The sequence below is a fragment of the Callithrix jacchus genome, chromosome 3 (assembly GCF_049354715.1).
Source record: "Callithrix jacchus isolate 240 chromosome 3, calJac240_pri, whole genome shotgun sequence".
NCBI classification, from domain to species: Eukaryota; Metazoa; Chordata; class Mammalia; order Primates; family Cebidae; genus Callithrix; species Callithrix jacchus.
In genome coordinates, this window is record NC_133504.1 from 29758890 (window position 1) to 29779798 (window position 20909).

At 38.3% G+C, this 20909-nt stretch overlaps 1 protein-coding gene across 2 annotated transcripts; it reads right to left on the reverse strand.

Annotated features, from left to right (window-relative positions):
* Positions 1–1854: 1854 nt before the first annotated feature.
* MSMO1 (methylsterol monooxygenase 1) lies at positions 1855–17980 on the reverse strand. 2 transcript variants are annotated; one of them, XM_008992496.5, is made up of 7 exons: positions 17843–17980; positions 17520–17616; positions 12506–12791; positions 8255–8403; positions 7391–7517; positions 4619–4773; positions 1855–3239 (listed from the first exon to the last, which is right to left on the reverse strand). In XM_008992496.5, exons 3-7 carry the CDS (start codon positions 12758–12760, stop codon positions 3044–3046), a joined length of 882 nt encoding a protein of 293 aa, XP_008990744.1. In that variant the 5' UTR covers positions 12761–12791; positions 17520–17616; positions 17843–17980; the 3' UTR covers positions 1855–3043. The 2 variants fall into 2 exon arrangements, with proteins under 2 accessions (XP_008990744.1, XP_017825651.1); XM_017970162.4 differs by lacking the exon at positions 12506–12791.
* Between the last annotated feature and the right edge of the window lie 2929 nt (positions 17981–20909).

Genomic DNA, 20909 nt, shown 5'->3' on the forward strand with positions numbered 1-20909 from the left:
CCAGCAGCAGGTGTCACTCTCTCCCTGAGTGCTGAAAGGGAGTCACCTTTTATTGCTAATTCAGATGCTGTGCATTCCATGAGTATTAGGGAGTAAAAGGTAGAAGATAAAATGATTCTTATAGGTATGGCTAAACAGCACACTTTTTTTTTTTGAGATGGAGTTTTGCTCAGGCTGGAGGGCAATGGTGCAACCTCGGGTCACTGCAATGCTGTTTCCTGGTTCAAGAGATTCTCCTGTCTCAGCCTCCCGAGTAGCTGGGATTACAGGTGCCTGCCAGGATGCCCAGCTAATTTTTTGTGTTTTAGTAGAGGTGTGGTCTCACCATTTTGGTCAGGCTGGCCTCAAACTCCTGACCTCAGGTGATCCACCTGCCGCAACCTCCCAAAGTGATAGCACACTCCTGTTTTTTTTTTTTGAGATGGAGTCTTACTCTGTCACCAGACTGGAGTGCAGTGGCATGATCTCAAGCTCATTGCAACTTCTGCCTCCTGGTTCAAGTGATTCCCTGGCTTCAGCCTCCTGGGTAGCTGGGGTTACAGGTACCCACCACCGCACCCAGCTAATTTTTGTATTTTTTAGTAGAGATGAGGTTTCACCACATTGGCCAGGATGGTCTCCATCTCTTGACCTTGTGATCTGCCCACCTCGGCCTCCCAAAGTGCTGGGATTACAGGTGTGAGCCACTGTGACCGGTCCAGCACACTCTTAATTGACATACAGTTGTACATATTTGTGGGGTACACAGTAATGTTTCAATGCACATAACGTATGATTCACATATCCATCATCTCAGACATTTATCATTTGTGTTGGGAACAGTCAATATCCTCCTTCTACCAATAGTCATCCTACAGTGGTATAGGACATTAGTATCTCTCCCTTCTAACTTATATTCTTTTAACAAATCTGTCCCTATCCCTGTCCTCCCTCTCTTCCCCAGCCTCAAGTGTCCGCTGGTCTACTTTTCAGTCCTAAGATCAACTCTCTTTTGCTTCCACGAGTGAGAACATGCATGCAGTATTTAACTTCGTTCCTGGTTTGTTTCACTTAATACCACGTCCTCCAGTTCCTTCCATGTTGCCGCAAATTAGTTTCTTTTTTATAGCTGAAAAGTTTTCCATTGTGTGTATATATGCCACATTTTCTTTATCCATTCATCTGTTGTGGACACCTACATCGATTCCATATCCTGGCTATTGTGAAGTGCTACAAGAAACTTGAGGGTGCAGATGTCTTGTCCATATACTGATTTCACTTCGTTTGGATAAATGCCCAGTAGTGGGATTTCTGGATCATATGGTAGCTCTATTTGTAGCAAACAGCACAATTTTAATTGCAGCCAGCCCCAAATTTGTTGCCTGAAGGTTATAACAAATGTACAAATACACACACACACACACACACACACAAACACACAGTGGGAATATGAACCACATACACAGCATAAAGCATGACCTACAAAACATTCTCAGTTTTAAGTATATATATCCCTTATCTGGACATTTTTACTAGATAAGTTTTCAAAAAAAGAAAAAAAAAAGTAAGTTACCAGAAAATGAGTCCACAATTTAAAAAAACAAAAATAATTACCACCATATACTAAGAATTACCAACTCTTGATGAGTTATAACCTAAATACTTGAGATTATATCAACCCTGAAAAGTTTAGCTGTTCTTCAACTGTAGAGAAAACAAACATTATCTAAGCAGGGCAAAGAGCTGCTTCAATATGTGTCACTTTACTAGGTCAAGAGAATTTCCCACAATAGTTAAGCCTGATAAATTCATGTTCAAATAGCCAGGAAACAGTTCACAAAGGAAGCACTTAAAAAAAAAAATAGAAACCAATCCTTTTATTGTAAAACTCAGTAATTTAATTATTTCTGTACTTTCACTTTTAAGGTGACAATCAATGTTTAAAACTGGAAACCAGATGGACAGAAATCACATTTATTTCAAGAGCTCAAAGTGCAAATACAGCTAATCAGTTCACAAAGTTTCAAGATACAGTTTTTAATGACACTGGAAATTTGATATACAAAAATGAAAGGGTAAATAGTCCAGAAATAAAGCTCCTCAATTTTTTAAAAAATTCAAGTAACCTGAAAAACCTTACTAAAATAGTCCCCTTACATCAATTCAGAAATGCCAGTACTGCACTGCAATCAAGGACTCTTCAAAGACACAATCAGCCCAAACTGGTTAGCTCCAATTTAGGATGGAAGTTCTTGGTGTTGGCTTTTCCTGATTTGGAAGCTTCAGTCACAAACTGCTATCAATCGATGTGGTTCAATCCATGACATTTTGATCTTTAGGCAAATTCTAAAAAATGTTTAAAGTTAAAAAGGCCGGGCACAGTGGCTTCTATCTGTAATTCCAGCGCTTTGGGAGGCCAAGGTGGGCAGATCACTTGAGGTCAGGAGTTCAAGACCCGCTTGTCAAACATGGTGAAATCCCATCTCTACAAAAATACAAAATTAGCTGGGCATGGTGGTATGTGCCTGTAGTCCCAGCTACTCAGGAGGCTGAGACAGAAATGCCTAAACCGAGAGGCAGAGGTTGCAGTGAGCTGAGATTGTGCCACTGCACTCCAGCCTGGGTAAGAGTGAAGCTTCATCTCAAAAAAAAGAAGTGAAATATAAGGCCAACACAATCAATAAGAAGAATTTTCTGAAATGACCAGTACATACCTAAAAGATTTAAAGACCAATGTCAACTTCAGGCCTATGGTTTTACTGGGAGAAAAGCCATAGATTAATACTTCTAGTACCCAAAACCTTCTCAGAAGCTTAGGAATACGGCCTTTAAAACTTCCTCATGAAAACTGTACTTAAATATATATTTATTCATTTCTACATATACAGAACTTGTAGGTAAAGTAGAAAAAGTTCCCACTAGGAAGGTAATTAAAGGTTGTTAATGTTCTTTTTATCACTTAGTAGCCAGAGGACATGCTTATCTCTGCTCCCCAGAAGCAATGTTAGCTACTAGTTTCAATTCAGGAAAATGTTTATCTTTCAGGAAGGTTTACGTGAGATATTTATTCAGTCTTTTTCTCCAACTTCTTCCTCTTTTCATTATAGGCATGATACTGAGAGTCTGTTCCAAAAATTCTATCCCACCATGTAAACGTTGAAGCATAGTTTCCGATGAAGTTCATGTGGTGGAAATCATGATGCCGAGAACCAGCATAGAAAGGGATGAAATTTAAAGGGTTGAGAGGAATATAATAACCACTGAAACAAAAATGATAAAGATTATTAAGGAATAAATACATCTCAAATAGTTGTCATTTTTATTAATAGTCATGTGCTCACATTAACCAATCTACATAACATTCCACTTTGCCTAGACCACTTTATTTCTAAGATGTTCACAAATGGCAAACACAGAAAATGGTGCATATTCTAGAAACCACTCTAAGAAAAAAAAATCCTTAAAAGATCTATGAAAATCATTTACTTTATGATAAAATGTGTAAATGACAGAAGAGAGGTGTTTTAGTAATGAATCTTTAAAACAGATTTTTAAGAATTAATTCTCTTTTATGCTTCAGAGGAAGCTTTCTCACCATAATCTATAATAGTTATAAATAAAGCCCCAAATTTTACATATGTTTTTTAGGAAAAGTCACATACAATTAGTATCAAGTATTAAAAAAAGCAGGCCAATGAATCCCTAGATAGTAACTTCGTTTACTTTTTTAGGCAATGAGAAGATGGAATCAAAGGGACCACAATTAATCAAAATACTAGTGTGCTTTTCTATCTTTTCTATAGTTGGGAGAAGACAGTAGCTTCAAAAGAGTCACATTTAGAGCATGCTCCTTTATTTCTAACTATGTATCTACAATCAGATATCCAGTTATACTCGTCTGAATCACCCTAACCCTCTCTTCTTTTGAGGGGCTTAGGGGAAGGAAGGCAGAAATAAACAACGGATAGAAAAAAACGAAAGAAATATCAACTACAATTTTTCTACAGAAGAACATTCTCTGCCTAGGACTAGAAGCATCAATTTTCCTACTTTAACGCTTTGAAAACAATTCTTACAATTTGATATTCTGCATTCAAGGGTACAGAAGTAAGTCCCAAGTCAAAATACAATGAACATATAATTTAAACATAATGAACAATTAAGATAAGCATTTAAGAAGGCATTCAATATAAATAATTTACCACAAAATGGCTTCCAATCAATAGAAAGGATGCATTTGAAATATTTATACATATATATTACAAGCAGTACTTCCATCTATTAAGTGCTTTTATCAGTGCTGAATAGTGGAGACCACAAATAGTCTTATTCAATGAAGGCTGAATGCTTTGATTATTTTTCAAATATGAGTTAGGTTTAGGTTTATCACAGAAAAATAAAGAAATTGGTGGTCCTAAATAAATATTTGCCCAAATAACACATTATCACTATAAAAATTATTAACAGCATAGGCTAGAATGTAAAAACATCTATTATTTAAACTTTTATCCAAAAATTGTGTTTTCTTAATATAATATTAACTTCTCCTATTAGTCTACTTAGAAATATGATAATCTTATGACCATGAAAATAAAGATATTTCATTATATTTTATACCTGAACAGAAACCAATACTCACCTATGGACATCAATAGTTTCCATCAAACGAATGGTCACCCATGCCCAAAGAAGAATTACATGATCACACAAAAGCACGATTCCAATGAAAAATCCAGTTCCAAGAATTAGAGTTTCCAAAGGATGTGCATATTCAGCTTCCATTCCAAATGGAGCCTAAAACAAACAGATAGGAAATTCTTAATTTCTTAGTTATTGTGATGGGGTTAATTTTATGTGTCAACTTGGCAAGGCTATGATGCCCAACTGTTTGATTAAATACCAGTCTAGGTGTTGTTGTTAAGATATTTTTTAGCTGTTGTTAACTTTTTAATCAGTAGACTCTAAGTAAAGGGGATTATCCTTCATAACAAGGGCGGGCTTCATCCAATCACTTGAAGGCCTTCAGGACAAAGGCTGAGGTTTACTGAAGAAGGATTCTCAAGACTGCAATACAGAAACCCAGCCTGAGTTTCCAACTTGCTGCTCTGTGGAATTTGGACCCAAGGCTGTAAAAATTCTCACCTGAATTTCCAGTCTGTAGTCTGCTTTACAGATTTCAGACCTGAAAGCCCCAACACCTGCATGAGCCAATTTCTTAAAATAAATCTCTTTCTCTGCACATATACACTAATGATTCTGCTTTGCTGGAGAACTTCACTAATACATATAATCTATTTATGCATGAAGCTTTAAAAAGTTATATTGATTCTCTATGTAGTGATGATCTATCTAGCCATACATTTATAAATAATTGTAATTTTCAATAAAAATACTTTTTTGCCCCTACTAAACATCAAAAGGTCTAGGGGTATAAAAATCTTACTGTCTTTGATGGTTTAAGATAAAGGCACTAAATAATTGACTTGAATTTTAATTTTGATTTATGCATTTATATTTGTTCTTCTAATAAAGAAATGCTTGATTTGGCATACCACGTAATCATGATCAATGCAAAACATACTCACATAGCCAGTTTGATAAAGCTTAATCAAAGCAATTCTAACAGCCGGGCACGGTGGCTCACACCTGTAATCCCAACACTTTGGAAGGCTGAGGTGGGTGGTTCACCTGAGGTCAGGAGTTTGAGACCTGACCCCAACATAATGAAGTCCCGTCTCTACCAAAAATACAAAATTAGAGTGGTGGCGCATGCCTGTATTCCCAGCTACTTGAGAGGTTGAGGCAGGAGAATTGCTTGAATCCAGGAGACAAAGGTTGCAGTGAGCCAAGATCATGCCATTGCAGTCCAGCCTGGGCAACAAGAGCAAAACTCCATCTCATAAAAAAAGGAAAAAAAAAAAGCAGTTCTAATAAAAGTCACTGTTTTTGTGGGAGTTAGCAATGTGAGAATCTAGCTGTGTCAGTATAGCATTCTGTCCACAAGGATGGAAGTCCAAACTTTCATGTAATATATTTCTTTCAGATTTCAATGTACCATAAAATTTAAATACTAAAGAAAACGTATAGAACTGGCTTGTTTGTATGTGTGTTGTTCTTAATAATCGTGACAAAGGAAAAGAAAATAAAAATGTCACCCACAATTTTAGAAATATGCTCAGGCAATTAAAATAGACATTTTGCCTCTAACAGAAAGAATTAAACATAATTCTTTTTTTTTAAATTGCATTTTAGGTTTTGGGGTACATGTGCAGAACATGCAAGATAGTTGCATAGGTAAACACAAGGCAGATTTGCTGCCTTCCTCCCCTTCACCCACATCTGGCATTTCTCCCCATGCTATCCCTCCCCAGCTCCCCACCCACCAATTAAACATAATTCTATAGTGAATCAGCAAGGAACAGAATGGGAAAAAATTTTTGCAATCTACCCATCTGACAAAGGGCTAATATCCAGAATCTACAAAGAACTAAAACAGATTTACAAGAATAAAACAAGCACATTCAAAAGTGGGCGAAGGATATGAACAGACACTTTACAAAAGAAGACATACATGAGGCCAACAAACATATGAGAAAATGCTCATCATCACTAGTCATTAGAGAGATGCAAATCAAAACTACATTGAGATACCATCTCATGCCAGTTAGAATGGCCATCATTAAAAAATCTGGAGACAACAGATGCTGGATAGGATGTGGAGAAATAGGAACACTTTTACACTGTTGGTGGGAGTGTAAATTAGTTCAACCACTGTGGAGGACAGTGTGGCAGTTTCTCAAGGACCTAGACATAGAAATTCCATTTGATCCAGCAATCCCATTACTGGGTATATATCCAACGGATCATAAATTGTTCTACTATAAGGACACATGCAAATGAACGTTCACTGCAGCACTGTTTACAATAGCAAAGACTTGGAACTAACCCAAATGCCCATCGATAATAGACTGGACAGGGAAAATGTGGCACATATATACCATGGAATATTATGCAGCCATCAAAAACGATGAGTTCGTGTCCTTTGTAGGGACATGGATGAATCTGGAGAACATCATTCTCAGCAAACTGACACAAGAACAGAAAATCAAACACCGTGTGTTCTCACTCACAGGTGGGTGTTGAACAATGAGAACACAAGGACACAGGGAGGGGAGCATCACACACCCAGGTCTGTTGGGGGGAACTAGGGGAGGGACAGTGGGGGGTGGGGAGTTGGGGAGGGATAACATGGGGAGAAATGCCAGATATAGGTGATGGGGAGGAAGGCAGCAAACCATATTGCCATGTATGTACCTATCCAACAATCTTGCATGTTCTTCACATGTACCCCAAAACCTAAAACGCAATAAAATATACTAAAAAAAAAGAATTAAACATAATTGTAACATACCTGAAATTCATGATGAACTTTATGAATATACTTGTATATTCTCTTGTGGTGTAAGAGTCTATGCAGAAAATAGTGCCAAGTATCTTCAATGACTGCACAGCCAAGGCATCTTGCCAAAAGCAAATACCTTTAGGATAAAAATGTTATAATGTGTAAGAAATAATTTTTACTTAAACAGTCCAGACTTTTAGTTAGAGTCACTGCTTGAGACATTACATAAAACAAAACACACACTTACCAGCTTGACCTAATTGGATATATTCATAAATAAATTCTCAAAACAACTAGATCCAGCTACACGATATAATCTGACATAAGGTTAAAGAGATTGCCCACTATACCAATTCCATTTCATGACAATGTTTGCACAACTTGCCTAAAGATACATTTCTTAGGAGGTATCCCTGTGAAGTGACACATGAGTATATGTATGTGTGTGTGTATATATACATGGGTATATATACACACACACATTTTTATATATGTATATATATGCACATACACATTTTTGTTTATATGAACACAATTTCTATAAATCTCACAAATGATTCCCGTATTTTTCACTCATTTTAAATTTACAATGCAATACATTTTTTGTCAGCATACGCACTTCTATATGTATATAAACATACAAAAGATGTCATGGAAACTTCTGATACTAGAAGCTCACCTTCCAATAAAATATTAAAAAGATGTAAACATGAAAACATTTTAGGATTTTACTATGGTTTACTTTTCTACTATTTATTTACTTCCAAAATTTAGAACATTAACTAAAATTAAGAAAAAAGGTAAACATTAAGTATAACTTAATTGAATAATAAGCCACAATTGGGTGTGAAAGCCAAACTTTTATCTACATACCATCTTGGCATTCTTTCCCAGTCATAAGGAATATTGAAATACTCTGTAAAATAGTAGGTTCCGCAAATCAAAGGTAGCTGAATACAGAAGTGATTAAAGAGAAGAACTTTGAAACATTTCCATTGGCTTTCCAATGATTCTGGTTTATCCTATGAAGAAAAATCACAACATCTAGTATTAGTCTCTGCTATCATAGTTTAACTTGACCTAATTTTTTCTCTTTTGTTTATGTTGGAGCTTAATTCTATGTCAGTTATGTTAACTTTATAGTAGCTAAGACTCGGGAATCTTTGCCTTCTAAATTCTTGACAACGACTATCACTACTTTAGTTGAAGAAACTGTTAACAGATGCATCCAGCCATAATGATTTCAAACTAAAACACTACAGAATGAGTAACTCTCCAGTCTTTGCTGCTACAGATCATTCACTTCATTTCTTTTACCAGAAGTTTCAGAGAAGACAGAAGATATGCTAGGATTACAGTTGGGCGTCCGCAATTTTACACAAAGCACTGGAAGCCTTTTACACAGGTAAATCAATGCTTCTAGGCACTCAGTGGTATTCATTCTAATAAATGAGTGAATGCAGTTTTGTTCATATCCAATGACAGAATTATAAACTCTCCGAGTTGAGGAGTACAGAGCTGTGTCCTGATGATGGAGTTCACAGATTCAAGTCAAAATGAGAAAAGTTGTAGCAACATGAAATGTTCCTAAAACCTCATCAGGATATCCATTTGCTAAGCAAGCCATTATCAAAAAGAAAACAAAAACAAAAACGAAACACAAAAATCTAAATTTATTCAATTTACAGGACTGCACTTAACATATAAAAAAGTGCTTTGGGTTTTACAAAACGATGGTGACAATAAATCTTAGTTATTTCTTTGTTTTAAATGTCACTGCTGAAAAATTCAGAAATCTGCCAACAAAACGCTTTTAAGTGAGCCACAATATCCAAAGTACGGGAACTACTGTGTATCAGCAGAAGCCCAAAGAGGTCAACCAGCTTGGGCAGAATCAAACACAGTTATTAGCAGAAGATGGACTAACAATTCTAGGCCTTCAGATCCAGTTCTGTTCTTAAATAAAATTCCTTAAGTGTTATCTTCCTGACAAAAACAGGAAAAGCACTGAGCTAAGAATCAATCCAGAGACCTGTGCTGTAATACCAAGGGCTGCTACTCACCAGTTAACTAGCTCTGTGATGTTTACAACTTAGTTTCTTCAACAATAAAATGAGAGGATTTGACAACTGGCCTTTGTATTTCTAATCTGAGCATTATCTAACCCCATTCCTCTAAACTGGAATGAAATAAATGAAACATTCAGTTGGCAATAGCACTGTTCCTACAGAAACTGTGGTTAATATACTTAATTTCCTGGGTAGACTCTGATATCCAGGCAGTTACAGAAATTACAAAGTTTAATCAACTATAATAAAACCACATGCTACACCATTTAAAGTATACATAAATTAGTTAAAAAGATAGCAATAAAAGTTCATATCTAGTACAATACAAAAGTTTACCATATTTTACTTTCTTTATGCATAACTGTGCCTAATATGAACCAATACCTTTACAAGGCCACAGACTTCAGAAAGAATATTTAGTACATTATCTTTGAGGAAAATTACTAAGATTATTTTTTTTAGATCCTGTAAACTAATGCAAAGTCTACTTGACTTTTCATTCCTGTGAAATTTCCCCAAACCAGCAAGCACATACATTAACTCTCCAGTTGTCTATTCTGTTTGAAAGCAGAAAATCTTTAGTACTATTTCATCACCACCAGCAGCTTTTTTCTTCTTGACAATTTTAAGAACAAAAACATTTATTGTAAACGTTAAATGTGAATCTCAAATATTTTACCTTAAGCCACTGATACTTTCAATGTTAAGGGAAAATTTTACCTTAAACAACTGATAACCTTTAAGGTAGCTGCTCAAAGTGTATAAACCTATAATTAATTTGTACTAATATTTTGGTTTCTTTTAAAACACTTTTAACTTGTGAAAACTAGTACTGATTTAACACCATAATTTATTTTTCAATCAAAAATGCTCAAACCATGGACTTTAATGGTTATGAAACTTGAAGACTTGCTGAGTAGAGATTTGAAGTCCTATTACACAGCCTTTCAATCTGTTTATAAACAACTAGTTCTGACCAACTAGACTACAGCTTCTTTCCTTTGCTACACTATATTTTAAAGCTGCTCAATACCCTTGACTGAAAAAACATTTCCTTTCTCTGGAAAGGTTCTACTTCTAACCAATGAGTCAGCTGCAAAGTACAGTGAAGGAGAAAAAGAATGCTTGTGCCTGGCCAGCCATACAATGAATCAGCCCTATAAATAAATCATTGGGTGACGGACACATGGCAACCATAATCACCCTAAAGGTGCATTAGAACGTTGACATACAAACTTAATTCTGCCTTTCAAAGCAGGTGCTTTTCTAAAACACACTTTGGAACTTCTGTGACTTTAATTGAAGTCAACAGAGTACTCTCTTTTGGATTACATTATTTTTTATTTCCTTCACCTTTGCCCTAGAGTCCGCAGTCATCTGACCCCTACATTATCCCCAGAGAAGATTAATATTAATACCTTCTTAAAGTGAGACTCACTGGGAAAGGCTGTGAAGCTAACAAAATGATTAACAGAGAATGTGTACAGATCACCATCCAACATGTGCCTTAGTATCCTTGGGGGATTGGTTCTGGACTTTCTGCAGATACCAAAATCTGAAGAAGCTCAAGTGCCTGATATTAAATGACATGCTATTTGACTTAACCTACACATGTCCTCCCTTATATTTAAAATCATCTCTACAGTACTTATAATACTTAATAAAATGCAAATGCTCCATAAATAGCTATTATTTTGAATAATGACAAGGAAAAAAGACTGTACATGTCAGTACAGACACAATTTTTTTCCCCTGAATATTTCTGATCTGCAGTTGGTTGGATTCATGGATACATAACCCATGGATATGGAGGATGAACTGTACTGAGTGAATGTAAATTACTTTCCATAGATGAATACGCTCAATGGTCTACTTTCTACCAAAACTGCATGCCCTTAAGTTTTAGTTTGGAATGACCTTTTATGAAAAGTAAACACCAAACACTAGAAACTATCATCAGTTTACCAAATGCTGACAAATAATTCATCTTTCTAAGAAGCTTCTCCAAATTCTCAGGTCAGGCTCATAGGCAACATACTAGATTTCACCTTGTCACGTATGTAGCAACCTCTTGACCTTTAGTGCAATGAAGCAAATATCCAGAAACCAGGAGCTTCACCTCCTTATTTGGGATAATATGAATGCGGCCAAACGATCTACTGTATATTTAGAGAAAAAACATCTTGAATAGCCCTGATCCAAGGTCTTAGGGTATTAAGTCACTTAGATTTGCTGGAACATCAGGAGTTTGGGTGAACTGCAAAATATGCAGGAATCACCATCCCTTTCCTTTCCAGCTAGCTTAGATAATTAAGATTTATAAACTGAAGTTAGATAAACATCACATCTACTTAATGGCCAACTTAACAAACTATTCTTGAAATATTATCAATAATGACTTAGGACTGTGCTGTTCAATTCAGGAGCAACTAGTAACACACGGCTACGAAACACTTTAAAAACGGCTGGTCTAAAGTGAGACAGGCTAAAGTTAATATAAAATACATACGGGATTGCAAAGAGTTATGAAATATCTCATTACAAATTTTTTAGATTTTGATTACTGGTTGAAAAAACAGTTTATGTCTTTTTTTTTTTTAAGACAAGGTCTCAGTCCATCGCCAATGCTAGAGTACAGTGGTGCAATCCTTCTGCTTCAGCCTCATAAGTAGCGAGGACTACAGGTGTGCACTACCATGCCTGGATATTTTTGTAGAGACAGGGTCTTGCTGTGTTGCCCAGGATGGTCTTGAACTACTGGCCTCAAGCAACCCTCCTCCCTTGTTCTCCCAAAGTGCTGGAACTTCAGGAATGAACTCTGCACCCAGGCATAGTTTATAATTATTGAGTTAAATAATACACATCGTGAAATGAATTTCCTTATTTCTTTTTACCTTTTCTATGTATTGTACCAGAAAATTAAAATTACATATGTGGCTTCATTTTATTTCTATTGGATATCACTGATTTAGCCTCTCAAAACAAAGTTGTATTTACTTTTAAAATATTCAGCAATATTAATGATAATATGCTATTTCTAGTCCCTTATACTCACCTTTTGAATTTTGTATTTTTTCATATAAGGTATAAATTGAAATAAAAATCCAGGTACACAGAACAAGAAATAAATGGCTTCATGAACTATAAGGGATCCCCATGTTGCAATCTGGAACTTTGTATAATTATTCAACATATAGTTCCAAGCATTTTTAAATGGTTCTTGCAAAGGATTCTCAGGTAAAAGTGAATCTACATATTCCACAGCCAAGGATGCTGAACTAAAGATGCTGACACTTTCATTTGTTGCCATTTTTCAAATCTCTGCAGACAGCCTTATAATTCTGTAGAAATGAATATATATAACAAATAAGTTAAACAATGAGCTTAAAAAAATAAAACAGTTAAAAAATGCATCCTCTGATCGTTTGTACAATGATAACACTAACGGAGTACCAATTACTCAGGCTTTACACCATTTAAAAGAATTTGCTGGATATCATCACCATTTCCATTTAAGAACAGTAGCTGAAAAAACAATAGGGGAAAATTTTTTTCAATACGTATTTAAAGAAATCATTAGTGTGGTTCTCATGGAAAAGCTTCTAATTTAAACGAGAAATAGCTGGGCTTAGAAGTATTACTTAAAGTCAAAAGAGCCTATCAAGAAAAAGTCTGCCAAATATGAGTACATGAAAATTAAATACTTATTGCTGGGGAGCAGAAAAACAGTCATAAACAAAGTCAAAGATAAAATGACTAACTGGGAAAAATATTTCTAACATTTTATAATAAAGGCCTATAAAGTATGCTTCAAAAAAAAGCTAAAAACACAATAGAAAAATGACAAATGCCATTCACAAGCAGTTCTCAGAATAACAAAGGCAAAAGGTCACTAAACAAGGAACAATCTTCACTTCATTCAAATGAGGAAATGCACCCTAAAGCAAAGAGATACTTTTAGCCTGAGGAGCAGATCTTTAAAAGTTTATTACTGCCCAGTGCCCAGTACTGGTAAGAAGGTGAGAAAACGGGCATGACCATATATTGTTGGGGGGGGATACATCACTGCATCATTGGAGGAAAAATTAGCAACACCTATCATAATTCAAAATGAATACATCCTTTGACCCAGCAATTTTCTCATTCAAAGGTACAAAGACAGATACACTAAGATGGAAGGAAGCACTGCTTGTAATAGCAAAAGCAAAGAGAAAAAAGTAAAAGTAAAACACAAATAAGCCATCAACAAGAGATGAGTTAAATAAATTAAGTCCTTCCATAGACAATTATACAGCCATTTAAAAGAACGAGGAAGATCTACATGCTCTACATAGAAAGATATCTAAGAGCGTTAATCTAAATAACAGGTTACAAGTATGTATAGCAAGAGCCCCACTTAGGTTTTCTGAAAAAAATATGGATTTTATTTATGCACTTCTATGCATATATACATACAGAGACACAAACAAACAGAAAATGTACATATGGATACAAAGGTGAATTCTAGGAAAACAGAGGTGTGTGGAGGGGCAGGAGATAGTGTAATGGAAGAGAGAAAAAAATCTGACTTTATGTCTTTTGCACAATTTTAACATTTTCAATGAGCATGTTCTACTTACATAATAAATAAGCTCAATAGCTCAATAGGTCACCAACCAAAAAATAGAGAAACTTTTCAAGAGCCACTTTCCTAAAAACGCTCACCACTGCTGCTTCTAGTTTAGGAATTTTGCGGGACCACTTGAAAAATGAGTATTTTAAAGTCTCAGAAGAGTTCTAAATCGTAAATAAAAGTCCCCTCCCCAACACTTCTCAAATTGACCTTTTTATCCCATGCTACAGAAGAAATATTGAGAACCTAGCCAACTTCTTCAGGCCTCTGATTCACTTCAAGTCCTCCTTCTTCTGTCATACTCATCTCAAACGACACACCACAGTGACGATAATGTTCCATTCTGTGTCATTAGAAGCCTCAAAATTTCTTTGCTCATTCATTCTTTCCTCCAAAACTGATCAGTCTTCTTTTGTTATCTTACCTCAAGAACTTGTCCATCACTTATCCTTTCTCATCTTTCATCCTTCTCCCTTGCACGGAATCCATCCCCTCAAGTCTAAAAAAACACATTCACATCTGTCTTTCTTTCTTTCTTTTTTGTTCTGTCACCCAAGTTGGAGTGCAGTGGCATAATTATGACTCACTGCAGCCTCAATTTCCCAGGCTCAAGCAATCCTCCCACCTCAGCCTCTCATAGTTGGGACCACAGGCACACGCCACTACGCCTGGCTACTTTTTTTTACTTTTATTTTTCATGGAGACAGGGATGTTGCCCAGACTGGTCTTAAACTCCTAGGCTCAAGTGATCCTCCCATCTCAGCCTCCCAACGTGTTGGGATTACAAATGTGAGCTACTGTGCCCAGCCTACATCTTCCTTTCTTGATAAGCACCTCCCTAACCTCCATTACTTCTTCCAAGCCCCTGTCCCATTTATCTTTCTTTGAACCAACCAACTTCTTTCTCAAAGAAGAATTCTACACAAAGATTGCTTAATTAGGCTGGGTGAGCTGGCTCACGCCTGTAATTCCAGCACATCGGGAGGCCGAGATGGGTGGATCACAAGTTCAGAAGTTCAAGACCAGCCTGACCAACATCATCATGAAAGCTCGTCTCTACTAAAACTACAAAAATTAGTCAGGTGTGGTGGCACACACCTGTAATCCCAGCTACTGAGAAGGCTGAGGCAAGAGAACTACTTGAACCTGGGAGGTGGAGGTTGCAGTCAGCTGAGATGGCGCCACTGCACTCCAGCCTGGAAGACTGAGACTCGGTCTCAAAAAAAAAAAAAAAGATTGCTTAACTCACCTACACAACTCACTGGGCTAACCGCAATCTGGCTCCCCAATGACACCAAAGTGTCTTCAATCATCTTCTAAGTTCTAAAATAAGACAACCATCTAATTTTAATTTTTCTCAAGGTGATTAGCAAATTTGACAATGAACAAACACCACCACTTACTAGCCCTGTCCTGTGACCTTGGGCAAATTAGGTAACCTCTCTGTGATGGGTTTCAGCATCAGCAAAAATTAAAACAGTAGGTCTTCCAATGAGTCCAAGAGATAATGTAATAAAGCTCTTAGCACAGGACCTGGCATGTAATAGCTATAAGAAGCCAACAATTATTAGGCACTTTCTGTGTCAAGAACTGTGTTCAAAGCATGCTACATGCTCTCTACATTTTAACTTTAATCCTTACCACACCTTCGTGAGGTAGGTATCATTTTATCCCCATTTTAAAATAGATTTAAAAACTGAGGTTTAGAAAGATTAAGCAACTTGCCCAAAGGCACACAAATGCTAAGTGGGGAAGCCCAGGCATTCATCCATTATACTATACTACAATTATAAATAAAACCCACAATAAGTATTAGAGTACAAGAAGAATTCCTATAGTTTACCTAAGCCTTCTGAAAAAGGTATTCCTTTTTCAGACACATGACTTGTCTTTATTTCCTGTTTACATCCTAGCAACTGCAATCTGCATTCTATTGTCATCACTGCACTGAACTTACTCTTATTAAAATCACTAAGGATCTCCAGCTGTCAAATCCAATAAGTCTTTTTGTGGAGTTTGTTTTACTTGACTAATCTGCCTTTCCTTGGTCCCTGGAACTCATATCCATTCACTCTGAAAAATATTGTGCATTCATTGTGCTAGCTGCTGCCCTTACCCCTGAGTTCAAGAAACATAAAATTTACTGAGGAATAACAACTAGTGTCCAAATCATCAAAAATTATGTGATAAAACAATAAAGGGAGGAATATACAGTGCTCTGAACTTCTAGAGAAAGGTGCAATCTAAACTGAGACCTAGAACAAGAGAGGGAGGTGACAGATTGAAACAGCAGAGTGAGAGAGAGGGGGTCAAGGGAGGTGTTTTGCATAGAGAGAACAGCAACTACAAAGACTCAACCAGGAGATTAGACAGAATATGAGAATTGAAGTTGGAAATTTCCTAATAATGCCTTCCTTACTCCTTCCTAACTATTCCAGATTTTCTTGGGTGATCTTAACTATTTTCTGATTTTAAAATATGCTGATATCCAACCCGTCTATCTCTAGCCCTCTTCCCTAAACTCCAGGATCTGATTATCCAAGTTTACTGGCCATATCCAATCAGAGAGTTCAGAGGCATATGAACTCACTCAACAGGTGCAAAGGTTCGGTACGTGCTCCTCACAACTCCTGCCCAAATACCTCCTTTAATGTCTAATTATCAGACATAATGTTTTAAGTCTCTCCCATCTCTACTGCCTTAAGTCTTCAAACTCTCACCCAAGGTAGAGATACTTGGTTTAGTTAACATTCAGGAATCTACTTTCCACAATGGAGAGAGGGACTGAACGAAAACAAAGTGGAATTAAAGCGGAGAGGGGAAACAAGGTCTTGGAGAATTGAATTTCCTTTTCCTTTTCTCACTCCTGGTCAACCTACATGACTGGAAGCCTGCTCTGGAGGAGGCTGAGTAGATAAATTTAGTTATTCGTGGATTCTCAGAAACCTTGAAGTTTAGCTGTCAGCCAGTCTCTGTTCTTTGTCACTTTAACCCAGATTTCACCACCTCCTTTATTTTCTGGACCTGCCCTGCCTCCAACCTTGCCCTTCTTAAACTCGATCTTTAAGATGCAATGCCAGGATCTATCTAAACATCAGAGATAACCTCCTTACAACACTCAAAGTTCAAGGGAGTTCACTCCCTACGGATAAAGATCAAACCCACTGCGATGCACATGAGGCCCTTCTTGACTTTTTCACTCTTCATTTCTTATACTCTCGCCACCCCACACTTCACATTTTTGCACTATCTGATCATTCATGGTTGCTACGGCTCATGTCACTCTGCTCACGGAAATATCGTTCCTTTATAGGTGATGTCCTCCCATCTAACTCCTCAGTCATCCTTCAGTAACCTCCTCAGTCATCCTTCAGTAACCTCCTCTAGCACGCCTTTCCCAACCCCACTACTCCCAACGTATATTACATCTTACTCTTATTAAAATCATTAATCTTACCTCCTTCTCGTGTTTCCTGCTTGTGTATAACTTTCAGCACTCTATCACCCTGTGCTGCTTAACTGTCTTCTACGTCCCGTCTCCCGAAGACAACACTCTTTAAAGGTAAGAAACATGCAGTTCCATCACTTAACAATTTCACTCCGTTTTCATCCGTTTCCCTCCTTTCTAGCATCCACCTTTTCCCAGGCCCACTTTCACTCCAGTCTCCCTCCGCCCCTTCTCGGGTACCACAGCCCGCGTCCCGCCCAGCGCGCGCATCCGCTCCCCGACCCCGCTCCCCTAGATCTCACGGAGCACCAGGTGGGAGCCCGCCTGCTCACTTTGCCTCGCTCACGAGCCACTCCTCTGGCCGCCTCACCAGAACGGCCGCGAGATAACTGCGGGCCACCGACACCCAAGATCGGCCAGGTGTTGCGACCTCAGAACCTGCCTCGCCCGGCTTGGGGGTGGAACCGGGTGGACCTGGCCGGTCCTTCCTGTCGTTATTGGCCTGCGACGGCTCCCGCCCCGCCTTCTCGGCGCGCCGATTGGTCTATGCTGCTGCCGGCCTCGTGTGACTCACGCAAACGAGCCCCTGGCGATCCCAGCCATTGGTTTCGCGGATGGAGTGAGGATAGTGAGACCTGCAGGTCCAGCCAATGGCCGACTCCGCGGCCCGCCTGGAGGCGGGAAAGCGTGAAAGCGCGTGACGGCGTGAGGGGGAGGGCACAGACGGACCACCGCCCCGCCCTGCCGCGCAGAGTCGTCTTGGCAACTGCGGTCCCCAGCGGATTCTTAGTTAGCGCCTGCGCTGTGCAGGGAACAGAGGCTCGCGGCAGCAGCCGTCCCAGAACTTTTATTTCAAATGTGAAGCTCCCAAACCCGGGAAGAAGAGTGTAAATGAGTCTCAAAATCTATATTGACTGTTTTGTGTTTCTAGACACCCTTGCCTTTCTCTGGTCTGTCCTTTTAGATTTAGATCTTTCGTCTCCCTTATTTCCCCAGCCTACGTATCCTTTAATAAATCCTTGTATTTTGAAAACGGAGAATTTCAAATGCGATTATCGTCATTTTGCAGATGAGAAGTAGAGATTTAAAAAGATTGGACATCAAGGGAGATTTCGGCTCCCAGGGCGTTAAGACCTTGACCTCGCTACATGGGCTGAGAACATCCAGGTGTTGCAACTGCTGTGCTTGACTCTAAGCCCTCGGGGGCGGGGCTTGACACAGTTCTTTGCAGCTCTAAGCTCATTTTACGCCATCTCTCAACATTAAAATACTGTGTACTGGGGTATAATAAAACTGTGTACAGATGTGGTAATATACTGAAAGTTTCACTTAAATGATGCCTTTAAAAAAATGCATAGAGGCATCATTTGGGCTAGTGAAGGCCTTTTTTCCTCCAGCTTTATTAAGGTATACTTCACAAATAAAAATTGTGCTTACGGTGCACACATCATGTTTTGAATATATATACATAGTGTGAAATCTATACAGCTTCTGAAAACAGAATACTATTAACTCCTCCATGTTTTTGCTCAAACTGGCCTTCTGCCTGGAATAATCAGCCATCTTCACTCCGCCCCATCAATTCAAGTACTATCTCCTTGAGGAAGCTCCCTCTTGAAAAGTGTCTTTTTTAGGTTCAGTGTGACCCGTACTCATTCATCTATCCTTCATGTTTGGCAAACACATTTTTTTGTAAAGTATCATGACAAAGGTCACGTCAAATGAAAAGAAATGGGATCTGTCTCTTAGTCAGAGCCCTGTTTTTAGGATGCTGTTAGAGTGGGGTCAGAAACCGCCCCTATATCCTTTATAAAATTAATCAGGGAAGAAGGGGGGTGGGGGGAACGAAAATAAACCAAGCTTGCAGCACACTGAGCATTACTCATTATATCAGGTTGCTGTCTGACCCCTTCCTCATAGCTGTTTGCCTGCTGCTTCAGAATCATGTAAACCCTGTTACAAGGTTATATAGCTCCCCCTAACTGTTCAGTAGACAACAACTTGCACATTAGGTCAGCTTGCTATCTGACCCCTTCCCTCACAGTTGTTTGCCTATGGCTTCAGATTCATATAGAGCTTGTTACAAGGTTATAGTTCCCCCTGAAGCTGCTCTATAGACAATAACTTGAATATTATGAAACGCTAAGTTTGTGCTTTGAGATAATCTTTCAGGTATTTCACACAGATGAAACTCAGCTGGTCTGAAGGACCACAAGGAGCTGACTCACCAAAGAATGCTGTTCCCACATCCTATTTCATCCCCCGTCCCCCAGCCAATTAACGATCCCAATTTTCCAGCCCCTTGCCCTCCAAGACCCCCTTAAAAACCCCAGCCCAGAACTCCTCTTGGCACTCTGCCATCACTAAACTTTCTCTGCTACGAACCCTGCTGTCTCAGTGTATACTGTGCAGTGAGTATATGAATCTGTCTGTCCTATAGTGGATGCTGTGGCACACCACCCAGATTCCCCTCTTCAAGATGTAAGCAGGCATTCCTCCTGCTGAGTACTGCCAAAGAGAAGCACCTCTCCCCACGGGTATACCTGCTTTCTGGGGAATAGCTCAAGTCAAGTATGGTTGATACAGGAGTATAAAGGCCCAACCCCTTACCCCAATGTAGAGCTACTTTTCTTGGCCATCGCAGCTCCTGAGCTCCCCGTCCTATTGGTTGTGTGATGACTGCATTGCCACCCAACTTTCCCCTCTGCCCAAACCTGCCATCCTCTATCAGGTAAGCATCAATAGCACACACTACTGGGCCAGACTTACTAGGTTTGGCATTTTATTAGCAGTGGACAAGTTACTTCTCTGTCTTATGTGGTACTTCTGTAAAATGAGTATTATAATAATACCTACACCTCTAAGAGTTCTTTATGATTACATAATGTATGTAAAGCCCTTTGCACAGTATCTGCCATACAAGATGTGATCAGTAAATGTCAGTAATTATTTCTGTTTTAGAATTCTACCATAGTATTACATTTCTCAATCAGAGCACGTATAGGTATATGGAGGGGTCAGATTATTTTAAACCGTAAAGACTTAGAGCTGGAAAGAAATGCTAATGCAACACCCCAACTCACTTATTTCCCTACAATGAAGATTAACAGGAGGCTCAGGAAACAACAGCTGTAGTTTATTGAGAGCCCTCTGAATTTCTAGTATATTAATATGCATCATTTCTTTCAAACACAGCAATAACCTTGTGACACAGACACCACTATTGCCATTTTAAAAAAAACAAAATAAGGGTCATAAAATAAGTAATGTGTTAAAAGTCACAGCTAGAAATTGAACTCAGAGCCCTTTTGTTTCTATGCCCATGGGCTTTCCAACACACCACACTGCTTTTTTCCTTAAAAGCCATGATTAAAACCCCAGAATCTTGACTCAAAGTGT

Excerpts from the sequence above, each read along its gene's own strand:
- MSMO1 (XM_008992496.5), bottom strand. The coding sequence starts at position 12,760 with ATGGCAACAAATGAAAGTGTCAGCATCTTTAGTTCAGCATCCTTGGCT. Across the intron at positions 8,404-12,505 it reads AAAAATACAAAATTCAAAAG|GATAAACCAGAATCATTGGA; the intron begins GTGAGTATAAGG and ends TTTTCTTCATAG. Across the intron at positions 4,774-7,390 it reads AAGTTCATCATGAATTTCAG|GCTCCATTTGGAATGGAAGC; the intron begins GTATGTTACAAT and ends TGTTTGTTTTAG.